Source organism: Esox lucius, chromosome 23 (genome assembly GCF_011004845.1).
Source record: "Esox lucius isolate fEsoLuc1 chromosome 23, fEsoLuc1.pri, whole genome shotgun sequence".
Classification (NCBI taxonomy): Eukaryota; Metazoa; Chordata; class Actinopteri; order Esociformes; family Esocidae; genus Esox; species Esox lucius.
In genome coordinates, this window is record NC_047591.1 from 9,811,628 (window position 1) to 9,836,237 (window position 24,610).

Here is a 24,610-nt window from a genome sequence, read left to right on the forward strand (position 1 = left end):
AAAGAGGGACCACCACCCCGGTCTGCCATCCCAGAGGCACTGTCCCCGACCGCCACGCGATGTTGCACAGGCGTGTCAACCAAGACAGCCCCACAACATCCAGAGACTTGAGGTACTCAGGGCGGATCTCATCCACCCCCGGTGCCTTGCCACCGAGGAGTTTCTTAACCACCTCGGTGACTTCAGCCCGGGTGATGGACGAGTCCACCTCTGAGCCCTCATCCTCTGCTTCCTCAATGGAAGACGTGACGGCGGGATTGAGGAGATCCTCGAAGTACTCCTTCCACCGCCCGACGACATCCCCAGTTGAGGTCAACAGCTGCCCACCTCTACTGTAAACAGCGTTGGTAGGGCACTGTTTCCCTCTCCTGAGGCACCGGACGGTTTGCCAGAATCTCTTCGAGGCCAGCCGATAGTCCTTCTCCATGGCCTCACCGAACTCCTCCCAGGCCCGAGTTTCTGCCTCCACAACCACCCGGGCTGCAGTCCGCTTGGCCTGTCGGTACCCGTCAGCTGCCTCAGGAGTCCCACAAGCCAACCAGGCCTGATAGGACTCCTTCTTCAGCTTGACAGCATCCCTTACTTCCGGTGTCCACCACCGGGTTCGGGGATTGCCGCCTCGACAGGCACCGGAGACCTTACGGCCACAGCTCCGAGCGGCCGCTTCGACAATGGCGGTGGAGAACATGGTCCACTCGGACTCAATATCTCCAGCCTCCCTCGGGATCCAGTCGAAGCTCTGCCGGAGGTGGGAGTTAAAGATCTCTCTGACAGGAGACTCGGCCAGACGTTCCCAGCAGACCCTTACAGTACGCTTGGGCCTGCCGAGTCTGTCCAGCTTCCTCCCCCGCCATCGGATCCAACTCACAACCAGGTGGTGATCAGTTGACAGCTCCGCCCCTCTCTTCACCCGAGTGTCCAAGACATGTGGCCGCAAGTCAGATGAAACGACAACAAAGTCGATCATCGACCTGCGGCCTAGGGTGTCCACGTTGAATCGTGTTGAATGTAACTATGTTTTGCATTGTAACTTTATTACTTGATTGGAATAAATTGTATTACATTGAAAATACATTGAAAATAGATTACTACAGCATTCCTCGTTCATCTTTATACTTGAGATTGTAGGTGTGTGAGCTTATGTGTGTGTTAATTACACACACGGAAGTAAATCTAAGCAACCAGATTTGGCTTCCCTGAGTCCTGGATTTCGAAGCAGTTTGGTTAGACCCAGGAACACATGACACTGACTTGTAATCCCAGAGATGTGGGTTTTGTAACATTCTCTGTAACCCCAGGAACACAAGCCATTTTAATGTATGGTTCGTGATAAATGACCTACACCTTATGGGCACTTATTATAACTGATATAGGCACGTACACATACGTAATTCGAAGTGACCAGACCGGTCATCCTTGAGTTCCGGGCTGTTACACTGTCCCTTGTTTTCTGGACTTGACTGATGAGGAACATTGAGGATAACTTGGGCCGTGAAACACATGATCTTTTAAAAGTTTGGCTTGGGACGAAAGATTAGCTACCCTTTCTAAGAACTTCTTCCAGCATATCAATTTATGATTGCATATGTATACAAAGAATATGATTCAGATTATTAGGTATTAAATGATCACATAGGTCATAGATTCTCCATGTATTCATTTCCACTCAGTAGCATTTGAAGGGGTTAACCTTTATCCTCCATACTACAGATACACGTCCTGCTTTTACTTTCTGTTTTGCTCCAGTGGCTACCCTTGCAATGGTCACTTTTCAGCCTTCAGCCATCGATGAATTTCTAATAATTTAATTTGTATGGTTGCAGCTGCACCCATGATAGATGAACCCAAGTCCAGCTTCCCTGCGGAAACATCCACTGTATTTGCTGTTCATGTGAAGTGGAAAGATCTCTGCCAACATGATGGGCTACGGTTCAGGTCTTCACGAGAGTTGGAAAATGGTTCTAGCATAGTCCAACTTCCAGGCTGTATGAAAGCAACCAGACAAAAAAGACTAGTGTGATGTTTTAGGAGGGCTGATTTACTGTAAACCTCAAACAGTTTACTGGAAAACAAACATGGAGATTCCTGTGCAGGGCCAGCCCAAGGCCTAAGCGACATATATGGGCCCCGACCACTAGGTGTCACAAAGTCACTTCATCGCAGGATAATGTTATGTACTCTTCCTTAAGAGCATACTGGTCATGTTTCTGGTATTTCATTCCAATGTGACTGAACCGTTGTCTAAACACAGTAAACTGGATGTGACATCACTTGACTGGTAGCAGGTGAATTTTGACTTGGCCACCCCATTTGATCTGGTGTCAAAGCTGTGGCATAGAAAATATATTTAGTGCCTTGATAGCCTGCCCTTACCCCAGGTACCACATGTTGTGTAGAAGGGTGTGGATGGTAAAGGGGACAAAACTCAATTTAGAAACAAACAACGCATTGTCTATGTGTTGTGTTTTGTGAACAACGACGCACAACTTAGAGTGTGAGAGATGCTATGAGCCCATGAAGTCCTGTTTTATCATGATGAAGGAAGAATTAGTGTAACAGACACCATTTGGTACAACTATCTAGTATCCAAACGCCATCTAATCATCCAATAGGAAAAAACTCATGCAGGTGTGGTCGACCCCTATGGGATCATGGAGACTTCGGTCGCCCTTAATGGAACGTCTCATCCTACTTCAGGAAAACTCACAGCACTGGACAATGCTGACCACTCTCCCCATTCCATGTATAACAATGCTGCCCTTTATCAATAAATCAATGCAGAATGTTACCAGAACAAAGGTTGTACATGCAGGTCAGTTTAGAATAAAATAATATGGATCCACTTTGTCCTGTGTTATTATTGAACTGAATAAAATGTAATATTGAGGTGTAATATATTTTTAGAATACAATGTCATTTTTTAAAACAGAGACTGTACAAGTAGGCCAGCTGTTAATAGATTAATATGCATCCAGGTTGAGATATATGTCCATAATGTAAAAAGTTATTGAATAAACACAGAACAATGCTGAATATAATGGAAATGGAGGGTGCATCGACGTATGAATGTGAATGTCTGGTGAATGGAGAGGAATCCAGCAGCTTTCTTTCTCAGGGATGTCCTTCTCAGGCCAGTATTGTGTCAGCTCCTGGATTTATTTCTCAGGTAGAAGTTAAACAGTAACTTTTGAACCGTTCAAGCTAGAAGAACAGTCTCATTTACTAAAGCTTTCAGGCAATCGGGATTTAAACAACCCAAGAATGTGAGTATTTATCCCTATTTGGAATTATTGTAGACATCCCCACTTGTTGTACTGCCAATAATTAAGCTGGAATCTGGAGCCCCTGCCTCTAAAGCATTAGTCTTACTTATTTAGTGCTGTGATCATAACCTTTAAAAGTAACATGGTGTGATTTATGTTTTTCTTAAGCCATGCCATGCCATGCCATCCAGCCATCTTCTTCCGCTTATCCGGGGCCGGGTCGCGGGGGCAGCAGTCTAAGCAGGGATGCCCAGACTTCCCTCTCCCCAGACACTTCCTCCAGCTCTTCCGGGGGGACACCGAGGCGTTCCCAGGCCAGCCGGGAGACATAGTCCCTCCAGCGTGTCCTAGGTCTTCCCCGGGGTCTCCTCCCGGTGGGACGGGACCGGAACACCTTCCCAGGAAGGCGTTCCGGAGGCATCCGAAACAGATGCCCAAGCCACCTCAGCTGACCCCTCTCGATGTGGAGGAGCAGCAGCTCTACTCTGAGCTCCTCCCGGGTGACCGAGCTTCTCACCCTATCTCTAAGGGATCGCCCAGCCACCCTGCGGAGAAAGCTCATTTCGGCTGCCTGTATCCGGGATCTTGTCCTTTCGGTCATGACCCAAAGCTCATGACCATAGGTGAGTGTAGGAACGTAGATTGACCGGTAAATCGAGAGCTTCGCCTTGCGGCTCAGCTCTTTCTTCACCACGACAGACCGATACATCAACCGCATTACTGCAGAAGCTGCACCGATCCCGTCTGTCAATCTCCCGTTCCTTCCTTCCCTCACTCGTGAACAGGACCCCTAGATACTTAAACTCCTCCACTTGAGGCAGGCACTCTCCACCAACCTGAAGTGGGCAAGCCACCCTTTTTCGACTGAGGACCATGGCCTCGGATTTGGAGGTACTGATTTTCATCCCCACCGCTTCACACTCGGCTGCAAACCGTCCAAGTGCATGCTGAAGGTCCTGGTTAGAAGGGGCCAACACGACAACATCATCCGCAAAGAGCAGAGACGAAATCGTGTGGTCCCCAAACCTGACACCCTCCGGCCCCTGGCTGCGCCTAGAAATTCTGTCCATAAAAATTACGAACAGAACCGGTGACAAAGGGCAGCCCTGCCGGAGTCCAACATGCACAGGGAACAAGTCTGACTTACTGCCGGCAATGCGGACCAAGCTCCTGCTTCGGTCGTACAGGGACCTGACAGCCCTTAGCAAGGGATCCAGGACCCCATATTCCCCAAGCACCCTCCACAGGATTTCTTAAGCAATAAATGTAATTTAGGTTACCTAGTGATTAAATAATCTGACCAATATCCAAAAGGTTGCTGAATTGACTTCCTAAGCCGGCCAAGGTGAAGATCTGTGTTCCTGAACAAGGGAGATAATCACAGTTGCGAAAAGAATAATTGTGAAAAGTCTGGTTGACCATTGCTTCAGATTTGGCCTTCATAGCCTATAACATCACCAGAAATCGTCAACTCAGATTTATGCTACATTGCTGGTTCTCTCTCAAAAAACGTCCAGATAACCACGTAATAAAAAAAAAAATGGATTCAGGATGAACATTGCAGTGTAGTGTCCTTGTATTATTGAATCTGTCTAATGTCTTCCCAATAAAGAGATGTAATAAAGTGTGTTTGCATTTCTTATTGGGATATTTTCACTGACAAGCATAACACACCACAAGGGGCTGGTCTTCCTTTATTGTTGAGGCTATGTTGTTATTCGCAAAAATAATGACGGTAATTTAATTGACAGTCCGTAATCTTTCGGCAAATCAGATGATTTCTGTGTTTGCCTAAAGGCTAAATGAGTGCTGAGCCAGTCGGGAACCCCACCTCTGAAGCAACAAAAGCACAGCTCACACCTGCACTCCCTGACTATGCACACTCCACTGCCCTGTACGGATGAGTGGAAATCTCATGCTTGCTTCTTGTAAAGGAATTCTGAGATTTAGAACTTTTATAGCACCTCTGCTGCCTGCTTTAGTGTCTATCCCTTCAGCGCTGACATTTTGTTGCCTCAATTTACTGTTCTTTGTTCCGTTGAGGTTATGCCATTTGTGAGAACACGTGTCAGTCGCAACAAGTTGACGAAAGCCCTCCAACCAGGTTTGTGTTCCAGGCCGTCTCCTCGCTATGTGCAGATAAGTTGAGACAAGACAAGTTGTGTATAGAGAGTCTCTAGTGTGTCTCGGCTTGGTTCATACTTTAGCTGCCCTCAGTTACAATGTGTAAACGGGTCAGGTTTCTGAGGAGGTGAACATCTGCAGTAGATGCTCTCTTGCCATCTTCCTTAGAGGCTTCGGCCCTTTAGAAGAACCCTTCTGATCTGGGAAGGGTTTGACAAGGCCTGTATATATCTGATCATACCCTCATTTATGGGTTGTCAGTATCAACCATTTAACTTAATACTGACAACCCCGGGAACCATTTAACTTGATACTGACAACCCCGGGAACCATTTACCTTGATACTGACAACCCCAGGAACCATTTACCTTGACTGCCCCTAATATGAAACACAAACCTACATCCTTGCTCCTGTATGCATTTCTCCCCAATCTGATCCAGCCCCTGCTGGTCAGGTATTGGCCACGTGTTGGCCTGTGGCTGTTCCCTGATGCCCCGGGCCATACCCCCCTGTGCCGCCATGTTGCCGGCTGTGTTCTGTCACAGTGCTGTTGATTTGCATCTTTTTCTGTAGTCAGAACACAGTTCAGCGGTTCTTCTCACTGGGTGACCTGAGTACCCAGCATTCTCTTCCAGGGCATGTCTCCCGGCAGAATACACATGCAGGGCCAGTTGCTGGTTCTTGGTCGTGCTGGAGTTGGTGACAGAACTTGTTTGAATGTTGGGATGCCCCAAAATGATATGGTAGAACAGAGGTACCTGAGGTTGTTTATGTTGATGATAGTGATATTGGATCAGAGCTATTACATCTTTTTGTTGGAAAAATGCAAGATTTTTTTTAAAATTATTTTCCAAATTACTCAATTGTAAACTAAATGATGTAAATGGTGGCAAAGAGGTATCTGAACTTATAGTAGTTGGTTTTATATGGATGAAAGTCATTTTCAGTTGTTAGTAAAAAATGCTAATAAACGAATCCTTTGACAAATAGCAATTGTAAAACTAAATGATGATGATGATATGGCAAATGTCCCTGAATTAAAAAATATGATTGGGGATATTGGGTCAAAGCTATTGACATCTATTGAAATAAATAACAATAACAAGTCATAACATGAGAAATGACAAATAATTAAAAAATTAAGGACAGAGATACCTGACTTTATTAGAGTTCCTTTGGATGTCGATGTCATTTAGTTGCAAAGCTATTTGAACTATTTGAAAGTGGTTTGAGGTTTCTCAGTCATTCAACAAAAAAGCTATTGAGCTTTTGACATTTTCAAATGTTAATAAAAATATCTAAACTTTGTTTGGAAAATCTAAAGGCTGTTCAACATTTGGGTGTCCTTGCTGAACAATTTCAAAGTGGTTTGAGGTTTCTAGGTCATTCAACAAAGAACTATGGAGTTTTTTAAATTTCCAATGTTTATAAAAATTGTTCAAAACGTTTTTCGTAAAATCCAAAGACTGTGCAACTCTGATCAATAGGAAAATGGTTTGAGGTTTCTACATGGTTAAAAAGCTATTGAATACATTACTTTGAGGCATGTCATTTATTTATGGTCCCTAACCATAAGCAGACCACCGTAGTTCGATACCCGCGGTTTTAGAGTGGCTGAGTCTCAGAAAACAGGACCTGATGTCGGGTTTTCAATATCCGTTGAATATCCAATATCGAATATCAAACCACATTTACGTCGGTGGTTTCACTTGAGGGTAGTGAATAAAAACAAATGTGTGAATGCACTCTCAGTAAATTATTTCATTTAGAATAAGTCGGCTATTATTTAACTCGTAATAAAGCATATGATGATGAAGGCACTGGCGCGATTCTATACTTTCTGGAACATTCAAACAACGTTATACTGAGATTGATTGAAAAGTGTTGAAATTAACTGAATTTCTAGACAATTTAACACGGAAGTCTGAGCCTCAGAATATAAACCGCAAGAGAACTCAAATTAACGGTAGTTGCACCATCACCCTCTGCGCAAATCGCCTGACGACATGATAGTAATATTGGAGGCGCTGAACATAGGTAAGTAACCATGCGCTCTTTCCCGGTGTTTGGTTGACTGTTTTACGTACGAGATGTGGGCTGTTTTCTTCAGTTTTTTCCTCGCCGGCGTGAACTTTGTTTGGGGACTGGACACTCAGACCTTTGATGGAGAAGTTCGAGACTTTGCCGTTGGTGACACCTTTGTTTATGTTGTCACGGATGACCGATTATACCAACTGAACCATCATTTTACCAATGTTACGACGAGGGAAGAGCATCATTTTAGGGTAAACATTTTACTGCCATTCATTAAAAACAAGACCCTGATCACTTGTGGATCCAAGACATGCGGCTACTGTGAAATACTGGATCTCAACAACATTTCTAAATCTGTACACTTTGAGGATATTTTAGTTGGATCTTCAAGTCGTAGCAGTTCGATTGGCTTCATTGTTGATGTAGGCACGGAATCCTTCATTATGGCAGGAAATTCGAAGGCCGTTAACTCTGTTTCATGTCCCGATAATAAGTTTTTCCTTGTCCTACGGAATACACAAGAAGGACAAAACGGGGGAACGTTTTCAATTTCAGATGATGGTTCAACTTCGTACATTGACACCAGAAAAAAGGAGTCCTTTCATTTTGTGGACGGCTTTCAGATTTCTTCATACATCTACCTGTTCTCGAATGTACCCGAGGAGCACAACGTTCGACTTACTTGGTTCAGGGGCACAACTGGTAAAGCAGCAACTTTAAAGTCCTTCAGAGGTGCAAATCTTTGGTGCTGTGATGACATGGAGCGCCGTCGGCTCCTGTCGTCCTCCGTGATTCCAAGCCCCTCTGTGCCCCAAGGGAAGGTGCTGTGGGCTGGTGTGTTCACGGGAAATCACACTCTCGATCCCGTCAACACTGTGCTGGCCGTCTTTGACATCAGTCCTTCTGCTGAACAAACCACAGACCCAGACCTTTGCTTTGGAGACTGTCTACCGGTTAGTGAGATAGAGTGTATGTAATTCATATCAACACTAAAACAAAGTAATTGCCCACTATCTTTAATTGTCTTTGTATATAATGGTTGAGATTTTCTTTGTATATAATGAACACTAATATCTGCTGTTTCCATTAAAGAACAAACCGACAACCAAACTTATTGTCCTGAAACCACTGATGGTGGTGTTTAAGTACAGCTCCATGACATCCGTGTTGGCAGCGAGACACAACTCCTGGATCATTTTCTTCATCGGGACACAGGATGGACAACTCATCAAGGTATGAGGATCCCTAAAATACTCACAAATGTGTACAGACATATTTCGCCCCTAAAACGCACTAATACTTCTTTAACAAAATTACAGTATTTGTACAGAAAAGCATGAATTTGAGGTGTAAGTTAGGCATATTAACTCTGCAGATTGATCTCTTTCCTGTAGTGTTGCCTACCAGCAAATCCTTTCCATATTTCTAATGCTGATATCACAGCAATGAATCCCCAATACACAACAATGATTCTTAGTGTTTTATGCATCCTCATCATACGCAGTATCTTGTTGACAGAAATATGTGTCATGTAAACTGACATTTACAACTGCAGTCTGTTTCACTCTGTCCATGTCAGCTTGCTGTGGATAAAAACAACAAAGTTGCCTGTCCCAGAGTGCTCTACAAGTCAGCTGATGACCTTCATCTTTTTCCCAAAATGCATCTGGACCCAGTGGACTCCCAACATGTGTACATGGCACTGAGGAACGAGGTGGGTTCTCTTATACATAGACAACCATACTGTACAACCACTATAATATATTACTACGGTGCAATACAATAAAGGCAGTTTGTGTGTGTGTGTGTGTCTGTGTTTCCTAGATTATGCGAGTTCCTGTGGCTCAGTGCAGTGGACACAAAGGTTTAAAGGAGTGCTGGTTGGCTCAGGACCCCTACTGTGGCTGGTGTATGTCTGAGTCTAGGTCAGTAACAAAAATGACAACAACAAACTCTTCAATATCAACATATTATTTCTACTTTTTACGAAGTTAAATGTGCTTGAGTTGTAATGTGATGAATTTAAGACAGGTCTCTTTTTACCTCAGGTTATTATTTGTTCTCACCATATCCTATCTGTCAAGAGTGGTTTACTCTATACAGTCTTGATATTTTTAAGTAGAAGAATATGTAGCTCAAAGAGCATTTCCTCGCCAACCCAGAATGTAACTTCCTGTATTCCACCACAACCGCATTTAAGTTTTTCAAAACTGAACTTGACAGTTGTGACTTTGTCTTTCAGGTGTTCATTTTTGTATGACTGCCTTCCGCCTTCTAATTGGATCTCCATCCCTGATGACTACAACCAGCAGAGAATAGTATCCCACCAGGTGGAGAAAGGCAGCAGTGGTGAGAAGATCACACTTACTGCCAAGGTCCACCTGAATGTCATTGGGACAGAAAGTCCCTTGTTCGCCTGTAATTTTGCCGGTGATCTGTGTGACACGGCCAGCCCCGGCCCTGAGTTTCCACAGTGCTACTGCCTCTTCTCCAGTGGCAAACTTCCTGCTAAGGGTCAGTGACCTTTCACCTTTTTACACAGCTGTAGATTCTGCAATGAATACAACATTGTGATTTACCCTACAGTAAAATTGAATGTTGTGCTATGATGTTGTTTCTACTTAGGTCTGGATGTCAGTGTCAAGATTCGGGTGGGGAAAGCGGCCCTTTCTGAGAAACTAATGCTAACTAACTGCTCAGACATCACCGGACCACCTACCTTTGACCTGTAAGTCAGAAATCACTAATCTGATACAGGGTTTACATTAACCGTTTACATTAGCCGGCTTTTTGTCGGTATCACGTGTAGTTGTCCGGCAGATGGAAATATCCATGGCCAAAATGTCCAATGCCAAAGAAATAAATAAATGGATTAATATCATATTAAATAGCCTAATATTGTGTGCCCTATACGATATGTTACCAAGAAAATAACACACAGTAAGAAATTACTGATTGTTTGGTCATGTTACGCGGGATTCAAAAGCTGCACATTCCGGCAGCAACTCCAGAGCACAAAACTTTTAAAAATTAAGAGACCACTGCAGCTCTTTCTTTCCTTTCCAAAAAGGTCAAAAAAGCTTGTTTTGAGTGAAGAACAGGAAGATTAAAATTAAGAGACCACTGCAAATTTAATGCTTCTTTTCCTCACTCAAACCATTCCTTTTCAACTTTTTTGGAAAGGAAAGAAAAAGGGGCAGTCTCTTAATTTTTTTCTGGAGCTTTATATTGGTTTTCATGTTGACTGGCCTTTGTCCTTTTAGTTTATCAGTACTTATGACTCTATCACGCCACTCCATATTGTCATTTGTGCATCCCAGCCGGTCCCATCTGCATATCTACGTAGCAACCAAATATATATTATATTTTTTGGTCTGCTCATGATTTTGAAAATGTCAAATTATCCTCTGTTGGTCTGAAAGTATGAGAGTGGCTCACCAAAGTGTAAATTTGCGCAAAGGATAAAGAGAACGAACATAAGAAATGACTACACATTTCCAAGAAGCCTGCTAGTACAGCAGTAGCAGAACAGGAGTAGCCTACGGGAGAGTGAGCCTCAGACGGCGAACCACACGTTCGTGAGAATGATCAGGAGGAAGTTTTTAACAGCGAAACCACCGCTGAAGAAGATAGTTCTGCTACTACATCAGTTAGTAATTATGGCGCCACTGCCATGGTACAAGAGCACAAAATATCATCTGATGCTGCATGTTGGGGTCTGATAACGGATGAGTGGCTCTCACACTTGGGGAGCCAAGGGGTGAAGCACAGCTGCTGTCAGAAACAGATGGGCCATTTTCAGAAGTGGTTAAAAGGATAGTTTGTCTAAAAATCATATTTATCAAAAAATTCACTTACAAGAAGTTAATCCAGAATGGACAGTCATTTTTTCCAACCATCCGTTAATCAGCTCTGTCCCCGGCTGTAATTAACGGTTGTCCAAATTCATGAATGAAAACTTTTCATCCCTCTACAAAGCTGCATTGCAAGCGGAAAACTTCTCCAGAACACTTCAAACTACATTTAGTGATCTGTCACTGTAGCATTGATTTTTTACAACTATTCACTGACCAAACAACCGGCGGTAATGGTAATAAAGGATGTTTGGGGAAAATGACTCAATTATCCATTCCGGACTAATGTTTGGTAAATGAATTTTTAGATAAATAGGATTTTTAGACGAAATATCCCTTTAAGCATAACTGTGTTGTCTTTGTTCTTTGGGAGAGGGCAGACAGATTATTCATATTGTTATGGTTTGTGATTGTGGCACTCATATCGGCTGGGATTCGTATTGTTGCTGGAGGTAAGCCTGTGCTGGAGTAGTGCTGACTACAAGGCCAGTTATATCATCCATATTGCTATGGTTGTGGCATTTGTGCTCTTACTTGTAGTGAGGGGATCTTTTTCCATTGTCATTCTGTTTGGGTTTATTATGGCATTACTGAGGCTGGTTATCAATTTGGCTTCATAGATTTTCTGTGATAGTGTGGATAGACCATGCCTTTGTGACTGCGTGTTTGTAGGATGTGTAGTCATTATTGTAGCATACAGGAGGGTGTGTTGTTTGTCTTGAGGAAAGGCTGCATTTCTTTCTGTCAGGGACGAGTGCTCATTAAAATGTGACTTTGTGTGTGTGTCGGGTAAGGACAGGTGACAACCATTGGGCTCCAAGATTGTGGTAGCCCATGGGCCCCAGTACACCATAATACGTTACTGCCTGCTCTTCCTAATTTTGAGCGCCACCTTTCTGGATCAAATCCGGCAAATCGCCTACTCCAAATTATTGGTCTCACCTCTTTGGTTTAAAACCAAAATACACCCCGAGCGGTGCATTTGTTTTAATTTAAAATTAAAATGTCCGGTAGATGTTCTATATGGCCGGAATTCTGGAATTTATACGGCCATACTGGCTGTCAAAATAAACTCTGATCTGATGTGCTATGCCTCAGCCCCTTTATGCAGTTGAATTGTGTATGCAGTGGCAAGACCACAATAATATTAATCATGATTCAAATGTGTTGTTATTGAGGAAATGACGGTAGTGGATGCTGTGCCAGTCTGTTCAGGCACTTTAATTATAAAAAAATAAAAAAATAAAATCACTAGAAATTCAGTTCTGAATGATAGGGAAAAATCACCCAAGGGTTTTGTGGACATTTTTTTTTAGATTAACTTTAAAAAGGGTAGTGTTTCAGCATTTATTTATTTTTTTAAACTCTGCTATCAAAGAGATGCTGGATCTACCCTTGAGGAACCAAGGAGAGCAAGAGTGACTTGTAGTGGATGCAAGCTACAATTGGAAGTTAGTGTGGTGAACAGAGGAGCGAGGTGACATGAACCTGAAGAAGCTGTGAAGGTCAAGAACGGCTCACCTGTCTGGATTCACCTATCTGGATTTACTGCTGGTGTTTGATAGCAACACCTGGTGTTCAGAACCCTTTAATGATGAGTTACATTTCGAGCACTGTGATGTCGCCCGGTATGGCGCAGCCGGGGCCCCACCCTGGAGCCAGGCCCGGGGTTGGGTTCGTATGCGAGCGCCTGGTGGCCGGGCCTTTCCCCATGGGGCCCGGCCGGGCTCAGCCCGAACGAGCGACGTGGGGCCGCCTTCCCGTGGGCTCACCACCCACAGGAGGGACCATAAGGGGTCGGTGTGGAGAGGATCGGGCAGCAGTCAAAGGCGGGGGCCTCGACAACCCGATCCCTGGACACGGAAACTAGCTCTAGGGACATGGAACGTCACCTCGCTGGCGGGGAAGGAGCCTGAGATCGTGCGTGAGGTTGAGAGGTTCCGACTAGAGATGGTCGGGATCACCTCTACGCACGGCTTGGGCTCTGGAACCACACTCCTTGAGAGAGGATGGACTCTTCACCACTCTGGAGTTGCCCATGGTGAGAGGCGGCGGGCTGGTGTGGGTTTGCTTATAGCTCTCCAGCTCTGCCGCCATTTGATGGAGTTTACCCCAGTGAACGAGCGGATCGTTTCCCTGCGCCTACGGGTCGGGGATAGGTCTCTCACTGTTGTTTGTGCCTACGGGCCGAACGGCAGTGCAGAGTACCCGACCTTCTTGGAGTCTCTGGGAGGGGTGCTGGAGTCTCTGGGAGGGGTGCTCCGACTGGGGACTCTATCGTTCTACTGGGGGACTTCAACGCACACGTGGGCAACGTCAATGACACCTGGAGGGGCGTGATTGATAGGAACGGCCCCCCTGATCTGAACCCGAGCGGTGTTCAGTTATTGGACTTCTGTGCTAGTCACAGTTTGTCCATAACGAACACCATGTTCAAGCATAAGGGTGTCCATCAGTGCACGTGGCACCAGGACACCCTAGGCCGTAGGTCGATGATCGACTTTGTTGTCATTTCATCTGACCTGCGGCTGTATGTCTTGGACACTCGGGTGAAGAGAGGGGCGGAGCTGTCAACTGATCAACACCTGGTGGTGAGTTGGATCCGATGGCGGGTGAGGAAGCTGGACAGACTCTGCAGACCCAAGCATACTGTAAGGGTCTGCTGGGAACGTCTGGCCGAGTCTCCTGTCAGAGAGATCTTTAACTCCCACCTCCGGCAGAGCTTCGACTGGATCCCGAGGGAGGCTGGAGATATTGAGTCCGAGTGGACCATGTTCTCCACCGCCATTGTCGAAGCGGCCGCTCGGAGCTGTGGCCGTAAGGTCTCCGGTGCCTGTCGAGGCGGCAATCCCCGAACCCGGTGGTGGACACCGGAAGTAAGGGATGCTGTCAAGCAGAAGAAGGAGTCCTATCAGGCCTGGTTGGCTTGTGGGACTCCTGAGGCAGCTGACGGGTACCGACAGGCCAAGCGGACTGCAGCCCGGGTGGTTGTGGAGGCAGAAACTCGGGCCTGGGAGGAGTTCGGTGAGGCCATGGAGAAGGACTATCGGCTGGCCTCGAAGAGATTCTGGCAAACCATCCGGCGCCTCAGGAGAGGGAAACAGTGCCCTACCAACGCTGTTTACAGTAGAGGTGGGCAGCTGTTGACCTCAACTGGGGATGTCGTCGGGCGGTGGAAGGAGTACTTCGAGGATCTCCTCAATCCCGCCGTCACGTCTTCCATTGAGGAAGCAGAGGATGAGGGCTCAGAGGTGGACTCGTCCATCACCCCAGACCGGTCATCCTTGAGTTCTGGGTTGATACACTGTCCCTTGTTTTCTGGACTTGACTGATGAGGCACCGGGGGTGGATGAGATCCGCCCTGAGTACCTGAAGTCTCTGGATGTTGTGGGGCTGTCTTGGTTGACACGCCTGTGCAACATCGCGTGGCGGTCGGGGACAGTGCCTCTGGGATGGCAGACCGGGGTGGTGGTCCCTCTTTTTAAGAAGGGGGACCGGAGGGTGTGTTCCAAGTACACGGGGATCACACTTCTCAGCCTCCCCGGGAAAGTCTATGCCAGGGTATTGGAGAGGAGAATACGGCCGATAGTAGAACCTCGGATTCAGGAGAAACAGTGTGGTTTTCGTCCGGGCCGTGGAACACTGGACCAGCTCTATACCCTCTATGGGTGCTGGAGGGTTCATGGGAGTTTGCCCAACCAGTCCACATGTGTTTTGTGGATTTGGAGAAGGCATTCCCTCGCGGCATCCTGTGGGGGGTGCTTCGGGAATATGGGGTCCAGGGTCCTTTGCTGTCAGGGCTGTCAGGTCCCTGTACGACCGAAGCAGGAGCTTGGTCTGCATTGCCGGCAGTAATTCAGACTTGTTCCCAGTGCATGTTGGACTCCGGCAGGGCTGCCCTTTGTCGCCGGTTCTGTTTGTAATTTTTATGGACAGAATTTCTAGGCGCAGCCAGGGGCCGGAGGGTGTCAGGTTTGGGGACACTTAATTTCGTCTCTGCTCTTTGCGGATGATGTTGTCGTGTTGGCCCCTTCAAACCAGGACCTTCAGCATGCACTGGGACGGTTTGCAGCCGAGTGTGAAGCGGTGGGGATGAGAATCAGTACCTCCAAATCCGAGGCCATGGTCCTCAGTCGGAAAAGGGTGGCTTGCCCACTTCACAAGATCCCGGATACAGGCAGCCGAAATGAGCTTTCTCTGCAGGGTGGCTGGGCGATCCCTTAGAGATAGGGTGAGAAGCTCGGTCACCCGGGAGGAGCTCAGAGTAGAGCCGCTGTTCCTCCACATTGAGAGGGGTCAGCTGAGGTGGCTTGGGCATCTGTTTCGGATACCTCCGGAACACCTTCCGCGACCCGGCCCCGAATGAAGCGGAAGAAGAAGAAGAAGATGTTTGATAGCACAAGCTGTTTGATGGGTAGTGTCTAGATTGATGTCAAGTGTATTGTTAAGCTTGTGTACTCCAAAGGTATTTGGTCATATCAATATTCTTTGCACTCTGGGAGGGAGACACATCAGATGATGACAAGGACAGAACTTTTCCTCAGAGGAAGGGCAGATCGGTCTAAAGTTTATTTGAGGTTTATTTCATGGCAACGGTATTCCCTGATGGCATTGGCCTCTTTCAGCAGGATAATGCGCCCTGCCATAAAGCAAAAATAGTCCAGGAATGGTTTGAGGAACCAGTGATTATTGTCAAAAGCAAGTGTTTTTAACACTTTGCCCTAGAAGAGCTCTCTTTGTCAAAGTTGGTGACATAAATTACCTTTTGAATGTTCAGTTTTTAGAGACTGAGCGTTTTGAGACTGACCTGATACTAGGAGTACAAACAGTGGTATTTGGCACAGTTCCGGTTAAACTCTTGTTTGGCACAGTGCTGGAGAAACTAGTTTTAGGTTTTTGATGCAGACACGTAATGAAGGAGCAACTCAGTAATGTCTTGTTTTGTGGTTTTCCATAAGGCTTTTCATTTAGGCCAAAAGGTGTATTTCTCCGACAGGCTTTTTTACAATATTAATAGTGCTTTGTTGCATCTAGGATGTCCGTTTTGGAATATTTTATTCTGTGTATTTGCCTTTTTTTTCTCCACGTTTATGTCCTTCTTGTAAAGTCACTGGAGCTAATTTACCTTTTGTTGTAGTTTGACATCGCATGACATCACATCATTTTTTACTGCTCTAATTGTGTTGATATCCATTATATAATAAGGCATCTTCTTTTTCGGGGGGGTATATTGTCAAAATACCATGGCTATGCGCTGTGTCCAGGCACTCTGTGGCGTGTCGCTGCTTTGAACGGTCTTCATTTTGGATATCTGTGTCTCTCAGGTGTTCTCGGTGTATGACAGCTGGATGTAGCTGGAATAATAATGCTTGTTCCTGGACTGGGTCTGCCAACTCAGGCCCAATACAGGTAAGACCGCTGGGGCGCCACACACACACACACACACACACATATAAACACACACAAACACAAGGAAGCAGACATGTTTGCTCCATGTGTGTTACGGCATCTTATTCTCTGTTTCTTCCATCCTCTTCCTTCCGCAGGACATCTGCAGACACAGCCAGTCGGGAATGAACTACTCTGTAAGTCCTCCATACTGTCGCCTGCTTTTTCCTCTTCATCACCATCTCTTAGTGGGCTTTATTACTCAATTTGGGGAAGTTTGAAGTCAGAACAAAGAACTAGATGGGTGGTTTACACTGTGGTGTAGAATTTCAGGCACAGTCATGCAAAGTAGCCAAGCTAACACATTTTCTGTGTCAATCACACAATGTACTTACATATTAACAAACTTATTTTAAAAGTGTATTCCAGTCATATGAACGTCCATCTGAAAAGTCCCAACTTGCAAAGAAATCATTGTTTTAAAAGACAACAAGAACCGCCCCCTCTAAAAACAACTGCTACACCCCTAAACCTTATTTTGATTGTTGTTGATATTTCTGAGACAGGGATGCAATATATTTACGCCATGAGACTGGTGTGCTCCTTTAAAGACTAAATAATGTCAACTTCTGGAAAGGAGTAACTCTAAAATAGTGTCGCATTTTTTGTTTTCATTCTTTTTTTATGTGCTTAATTAATTGTCACCCTCATACAAGCCTGACTGAAATGTGAAGAATCTGTGTGCTTATGCTGTGAATAGTGAGAGAAGTGTTTATTTTACATCTGTTTAGTGTTAATCACGGTTTCGTCAACTTCCTGTTTCAGTTCTAGTTTTATTAAACCCCCTTGGCATTGTTTGTCTCTCTAAACATATGTCTTTGTATCCCTCTCTGTGTTCCTGAATGATCACTTTATATTTAATGCATAACTGTTATCATCATGTAATGATGGGTCAATAGTTGGGTGCATTTTAAAGCAGGTTCTAAAATGGAGACATTCTATTGGACAAACTTCTGTGGCCTAATAGAGAAGCTAAACCTCCTTCCATTGACTTTACTAAGAAACACGGTCATATCTGCCCTAATCTGCCCATGTACTGTGTGTTAATGGGAAGGTGTGTTAATGGTTTGACCTGAATGGAATGGTATCAAACACATACCCTACATGGTTTTCATGTGTTTGATTCCATTCACTTCATTATTATCAGCCATCCTTCTCTCACTAATCTCCTGTGATGTCTACCGATAGCAGGATAATATATTTAGCCATGCAATGCTATTATTTGTAGGTCTGGGCATCTTTGGGTAGGTACTCTACGAGGGCAGAGTAGTGGTATATTTTCCATCATAATTACATAATTTATAGCTTTTATTCTCACTGGTTCAATAAATAAATGTAAAACATGTAATAATGGTATTCGTGGTTTTTACAAAATATGTCAAATAATGCCTAACCCAATAGTCCTGAACCCCATAAGTCTAGGTTCACAGACATATCTGCTTTGTTAAATGCTGTCTCTGAAAAATTGTCTGTGTATTTTGTGTTGTCAGGAGCCAGAGATCGTGTCCATAGAGCCCAGTGTTCTGTCCTTCCATGGGAAGAACCAGGCCCTGATGACCGGGAAGAACCTGGATCATGTGGTCAGGGTACACATGCAGAGTCACATCAGCTGCCTTCCCAACGAGTAAGTCAAAATGGACAATCAGAGGAATCTTAATTGTTTACTTATACAGATTAAGGTTTTGGGAGGTTATTTCTGTCAATTCTTTTAAACAGTGATTTACAGTAAATGTTTTGCTGGAGCTCACTTTGGTCATGAAAGCCCAAGGACTCACTGTGTTTAGTGATTGTCTAACCTTCGTCATCTGTGTTTGACCTGATCAGATCTCCTGTGTGGAACCACACCGATTCCAATCTGACATTCCACATCCCCAGCGGAGACAAAGGTTCTGTCAGTGTGTGTGTCGTGCTTCCAGACGGTCGCTGTGTGGGCAAGGCCACTGTCACTTACCGGTCCTCACCAACCTGTACTGGTTTATCACCAGCTAACACATGGGCCAGGTAACACAGAGACACATGCACAGAGTACATACACAAACACATGAACCAGTCAGAACCAAAGGCAGTCAGTTCTCCCCCTGACCAAGAAATGGAACAGCGCCACCTCCAACAGTGGCCGTAACCTTTAATTACACCACCATCAAAGCAATCTAGCGTTGAATTAGTCCATTTGACAGAATGTCTTGCTAGGCCTTTTTTTCATGTTTCATCAACCTGAAGCTGAAGCTCGAAGGCCCATCTCAACTTTTAACTGCCACCCCCACATTTTAAAAACCAAAAGCCAAATATTTAGGTATTTTGTAGCCCACTCTACTAGTACTTTAATTGTCACAATATATATTTAAAAATATATTAAATGAATGCTGTCATTGTCTCGTAATGGCTGCTAAATAAATGGAATTGTATACTTACATACATTAATGAGCCAAAGCATAATGACCGCTCACAGGTGAAGTGAAAAAATTGTGATAATCTCATAACAAGGGCACATGTCAAGGTCTGGGAAGATTAGATGGTAAATGAACAATCAGTTTTCGTAGCGTCGCATTTGTTGCATATGTTGCTTAATACATTAGTGCAACAGTAGTTATTTTAGTTCCCTCTTTCTCTTAACTGCTAAGCAAGCACTGGCTTTTCTTTCTGCTTTTGGTTAATTTCCCCAAATTTGAGTTATTCTTCATGTGTGCCAAGCTAGTTTTGAAGTATTACAACTTTATCATATATGTGTATTTGGTATAACCTATTCGACTATGCTATTTGAATAATGTGGAGAGGACAAAACTACACTTCCCTGCAGCACTCCAGGTGTGACAAACATTTTTCCTTTGTGTCCTGCAGTGGGAACAGGAGAATCAGTATCCTGGGGTCCCACCTGGAATTTGTGGAAGGGGTTGTTCATGCCGGTCAGATCATCACCACACACTACAGCTCTGGGGTGGGCTTCTTGACACACCAAATTGATTGATTTCTTGATAAAGCGTATTCCTCCTCTCTGAATTAACCCCATATAAGCACCTCATTACACATTCACAACCAAACAAGTCATGACCACCTCAGAATCTGATGCATTACATTTCAGGAACTATGGTACCACACACCTCCTTATGGCGTGGAAGAGGACTTGCCAGTCACCACCAGCGTGTCTCTGAGAGTGGCCAACCAGACATTGGCCTGCGCCTCACAGCTCACCTACCACCACGACCCACAATTCACCAGCTTCACCACAACCAGGACGGGGAACGACCTGCGGGTCACTATTGAGGTGTGCACATAGTTACTGACCCACACACACACACATACGCATATACACACCCATTTTCTCTCTCATATTAACACACACACATACTGTTTTGTTGTGCCGGGGCAAGAAATTGTGGTGAGGCTACAGATCGGTCTCCATCCGTTTGTACATACGTAAGTTAATTAGTCCGTTAGCCTAAGGTTATGTCTCCAACACCGGTTGCCCTTTCTTTTGTTTACACAAGACTTTAACCGACAACTAGAATCCAGTCCTTCACCAATCATCTATTAGCCTTTAAGTATTTGTTTGTCTGAGGATGGACACGTTTTGATGCACCTGTCAAACATAAAAGACCTAGCATCTTTATATAAACAGGAAGCTGTTTTTCTAACTTCCAATAGACTGTAGGAATCCGAATACTTCTTTTCCAAGAATTTGTATTTTTCCTCATAAAAGGAAGCAAAAGTCCCTCTCTCCTAGGAAAAAAAATCCAATGGTGTGGATTCCCCCCTCTCCTCTTCCACCAAATAGTTATTGAGGTTGGGAAGGGCAAAGAAGGGCTTCCTTGCTCTTTGCACTTTAATTTACTTGTTGTTAGAGAGAGTGATTTGCGGGACATTAAAATCACAATAGAATGACTTCTCACGGTGGGTAGGTGACATAATTACACAATAGAAGAGGGATGGCGCTCCTCACGATTCATTGTAAGCCAACTGGATGGTACACACATGTCGTTTAGCCAAACATGTGTGAATATTAGAAGCCCAGTAGTAAGATAGGATCGAGGGTCCTTGGTCAAGGGAAAGGCATCTGTTAAATTATTTAAAGGTACAGTTGAATTAAAAAAGAATATCCTAAAATAAAAAGCTTGATCCCTTCAATTAATGTATTGGCTGATTAGTTTCGTAGAATTTATTTGATGATGTTTCCATGTCATCATGTTAAAATAACACCCAGAAATGTAGAAAACTAACGTTCTGTCCTTTTTTTGTGTTAGCTGTTTGAAAACAGTCCTTGAAATGTCAGCCTGTTCAGGTGGGATGTAACTTTTGGATTACTTTGTAACGGCAACATGTTAATGTAATTATTATGCTCTGGTTACACGGTACACAGTATGATGTAATGGATACTTCTAAAAAATCTTACATAATCATTGGCCGAATCTGGAATTAACTCCTCCGGCTAATAATAAAGTCTGGAACTCTACCCAACCATCCTTCCCCACAACCTGGATGCTGCACAGCCAATTTGCCGACACATGGCAACATGTTTACGGTTGTTTTCTTTTTTTATTTCAGAAAAAAACTGACAAGTTCAACATAACCCCGTCAGAGATCTCAGTGCTGGGTGTTCTGGGAGACAACCAGTATGTAGAATGTGTCATGGAGATCATTGAGACGAGGAACGGGACTGACTCTGTCATCTGTAAGATTAAGAACACTCCTAACGTCAACATCTTGTCACTGGAGGTAAATGTCTTATTCAGAAAGATAACGGTATTAATTACTTTAGAAAACTGACCTTGTTGTTTGTTGATGTTTGTTCCTCATTATGATGTTTATTTCTCAGATAAGAATAGGACATTTCACAATAAACCTTAAGCCACCAACTACATCCTTCCTGCAAGTCATCCTTGTTGTCATTACCATCATCATCATCATCATCATCATCATCTCAGGTGTTGGTAAGTATTCGTTCAACTTCATTTTTATCTAGCCTCTCACAACAGATTGTCCTACTGTTATCATGTCTGGGTTTTCATATTAGTTCTGACCTGGTTTGGTTGAATATGTTTAAACATGTGAGTGTTTGAATGAAGCCCTTCTATTTGTGCTGTCTGGGTAGTTTGGTATTTTTACAGTAAACAGAGGAAAATGGCGGCACTACTGGACAGGCAGCTGGAAGAGCTGGAGTGTGACTTCAGAAATGACGCTGGGCAAGGTTGATCTTCGTAGTCGTGGTTGTGGTTGTGTGCACTGAACCAGACTGGGAGACTGAAGGCTCCGGGAGTTCATTAGCTGATTACATCTCTTCTCATGACGACATTTCTGTATTCAAATGGATTTATTCTAATATTTTGAGATACCGGGTTTTTGATTTCCATGGGCTGTAAGCCGTAATGATCAAGATCGAAACAAACGTTTTGAAATGTTTCACTTTGTGTAATGATTCTAGAATATTTGAAGGTGTCACTTTTTCATTTGAATTTCCACAATTTTCTAATTCTTTGAGATGCCCCTGTAGCTTATTTCACTTTTACATAAACAATGTGATTTATTGCTTTGACCTTTGAGCTTTAAGGGGTGTGACCGCGGTCAGGGGGTTATGGAAAATATATTCAAGACTGTGTCAAAGGTTAAAATGGTTAATTTCTGGAGACCACAGGTGTCTTTAAGAGAGGGGTTGCCCAGGATGTATATCTTGTCTATGGTTAATACAAATGTTTTATGTATATGATTAATAGATGTGTATGTCTGGAGATTTTTGAGATGCTTTCTCAGGGGGACAGGAGGGGAATGCATCTCAAAACTCAACAGAGGTATTGGAGTGGTTGAAAGATGAGTTTTAATGACTTCAACCTAAGTGTATGTAAACTTCCAATTTAAACTGTATGTTCATATGAATGAGGGCTTGGAATGCAGAAACATGTTACAAATGTCCCAAGAACATAAGAGATCCTGTGTCCTAGGATGGTCCAGCATTCTAAGCCACTGCAAATGCTGTTGTAATGTGGGTTCAAACGTGTATGTAACAGTATTAGTAGTATAGTATGTACTATACAGTATTAGTAGTATAGTATGTCCGATACAGTATTAGTAGTATAGTATGTACAATACAGTATTAGTAGTATAGTATGTACGAAACAGCATTAGTAGTATAGTATGTATGAAACAGCATTAGTAGTATAGTAGGTATGAAACAGCATTAGTAGTATAGTAGGTATGAAACAGCATTAGTAGTATAGTATGTATGAAACAGCATTAGTAGTCTAGTACGTAGGATACAGTATTTGTAGTATAGTATGTAGGATACAGTATTAGTAGTCTAGTATGTAGGATACAGCATTAGTAGTCTAGTATGTAGGATACAGCATTAGTAGTATAGTATGTATGATACAGTATTAGTAGTATAGTATGTATGGAACAGCATTAGTAGTCTAGTATGTAGGATACAGTATTAGTAGTATAGTATGTAGGATACAGCATTAGTAGTCTAGTATGTAGGATATAGCATTAGTAGTCTAGTATGTAGGATACAGCATTAGTAGTATAGTATGTATGATACAGTATTAGTAGTATAGTATGTATGGAACAGCATTAGTAGTCTAGTATGTATGATACAGTATTAGTAGTCTAGTATGTAGGATACAGCATTAGTAGTATAGTATGTATGATACAGCATTAGTAGTCTAGTATTTATGATACAGTATTAGTAGTCTAGTATTTATGATACAGTATTAGTAGTCTAGTATGTATAAAACAGTGTTAGTAGTCTAGTATGTATGAAACAGTATTAGTAGTATAGTATGTACAATACAATATTAGTTGTCTAGTATGTATAAAACAATGTTCTTGTGTGCAGAGACAACTTTTTTGGAAATGGGGTTGTAGTATGTATGATACTGTATTAGTAATGTGTAAAGTATACTCTACAGAGAAACAGAGACAAGCATTAGACACGGATGCTTTGCTTTATCAGATGATGATATCAAATGCACCGATGCTGTAACTGGACCTATTCTAGTACTAATATATCATGTACTGCAACTGGACTTATACCATAATCACATATAATATAAATGGACCTACACCATCATTTTTTTTATGTCTCTTGTGTTGTAAATGTTTTCTTTATGGAATAAGAAAGGGGAGATTCTAAAGGAAGAAAGTATCCCATTCAAGGCCTGACAGCAAGGAGAGAATCTCTTAGTGAGCTCTTAAACTTGACAACACAGCAATGGGAAAACCACTTCTCAGAGATCCTGTTTTACACCTCACCTCACATGAACTACACACACACACACACACACATACACACTAACTGAAAGTCACCTGTATTCTTTCTAACAGTAATACACGACATGAATGACATCCGCAAAACAAATACAGGAATTAGATGCACAAATTGAAACGGACACATTGAAGCTCTTCATTTTCTAGATTTTGTAGATGGCTCCATTATTTGTGCTGTGAATCAGTCGGTTACCTGCAGCCCAGATGTGATATGATTTCTATGAAGATTGCAATTCTGTGTGTGTGTTCCCACCCAGCAGTTACTCCAATCCATGTTCTCTCCTTAATAAACTGCCCCAGCTGGACAGTTGTGGATCTCTTATCCCTCGATTCCTAGTCCAAAACCAGTTGCACCCTCTTGTGTCCTGACTTGTTATTGCATCTAATGCACAATATTACCTCACTGCAAGTACAGACAGGGTCAGTAGACAGGGTCATAAAACTGTATCCCCTGAATCTCACTTTCAAGATTCTCAACCCAATACCAACAGGATGAATTTGGGACTATAGTATTTTGACTGGTGACCTCATAAATACATATTAAATGGTGTTGTGTTGGAAACATAGAATGTTAATTCAAAACAGTTTGTCACTGGAATGTATTTTGTAACGTCAGTTGAAATGATTCAACA

The 24,610-nt window shown here is 43.5% G+C and overlaps 1 protein-coding gene across 2 annotated transcripts; it reads left to right on the forward strand.

Moving 5' to 3' along the window:
• Positions 1-7,023: 7,023 nt before the first annotated feature.
• On the forward strand, positions 7,024-24,285 carry LOC105027837 (plexin-C1). 2 transcript variants are annotated; one of them, XM_010900133.5, is made up of 15 exons: positions 7,040-8,375; positions 8,515-8,655; positions 9,002-9,136; positions 9,247-9,347; positions 9,665-9,936; positions 10,048-10,150; positions 16,601-16,685; positions 16,823-16,861; positions 18,215-18,348; positions 18,549-18,725; positions 19,563-19,659; positions 19,804-19,986; positions 21,264-21,434; positions 21,535-21,649; positions 21,811-24,285. In XM_010900133.5, exons 1-15 carry the CDS (start codon positions 7,479-7,481, stop codon positions 21,909-21,911), a joined length of 2,751 nt encoding a protein of 916 aa, XP_010898435.4. In that variant the 5' UTR covers positions 7,040-7,478; the 3' UTR covers positions 21,912-24,285. The 2 variants fall into 2 exon arrangements, with proteins under 2 accessions (XP_034145841.1, XP_010898435.4); XM_034289950.1 differs by lacking the exons at positions 21,264-21,434; positions 21,535-21,649; positions 21,811-24,285 and having other exon boundaries at positions 7,024-8,375; positions 19,563-19,627.
• The last annotated feature ends 325 nt before the right edge of the window (positions 24,286-24,610 follow it).

Bases quoted from the DNA above. Each gene is read 5' to 3' on its own strand.
- LOC105027837 (XM_010900133.5), top strand. From the start codon at position 7,479: ATGTGGGCTGTTTTCTTCAGTTTTTTCCTCGCCGGCGTGAACTTTGTT. The intron at 18,726-19,562 runs GTAACACAGAGA...TGTGTCCTGCAG, and splicing joins CCAGCTAACACATGGGCCAG to TGGGAACAGGAGAATCAGTA. The intron at 21,435-21,534 runs GTAAATGTCTTA...TTTATTTCTCAG, and splicing joins TCAACATCTTGTCACTGGAG to ATAAGAATAGGACATTTCAC.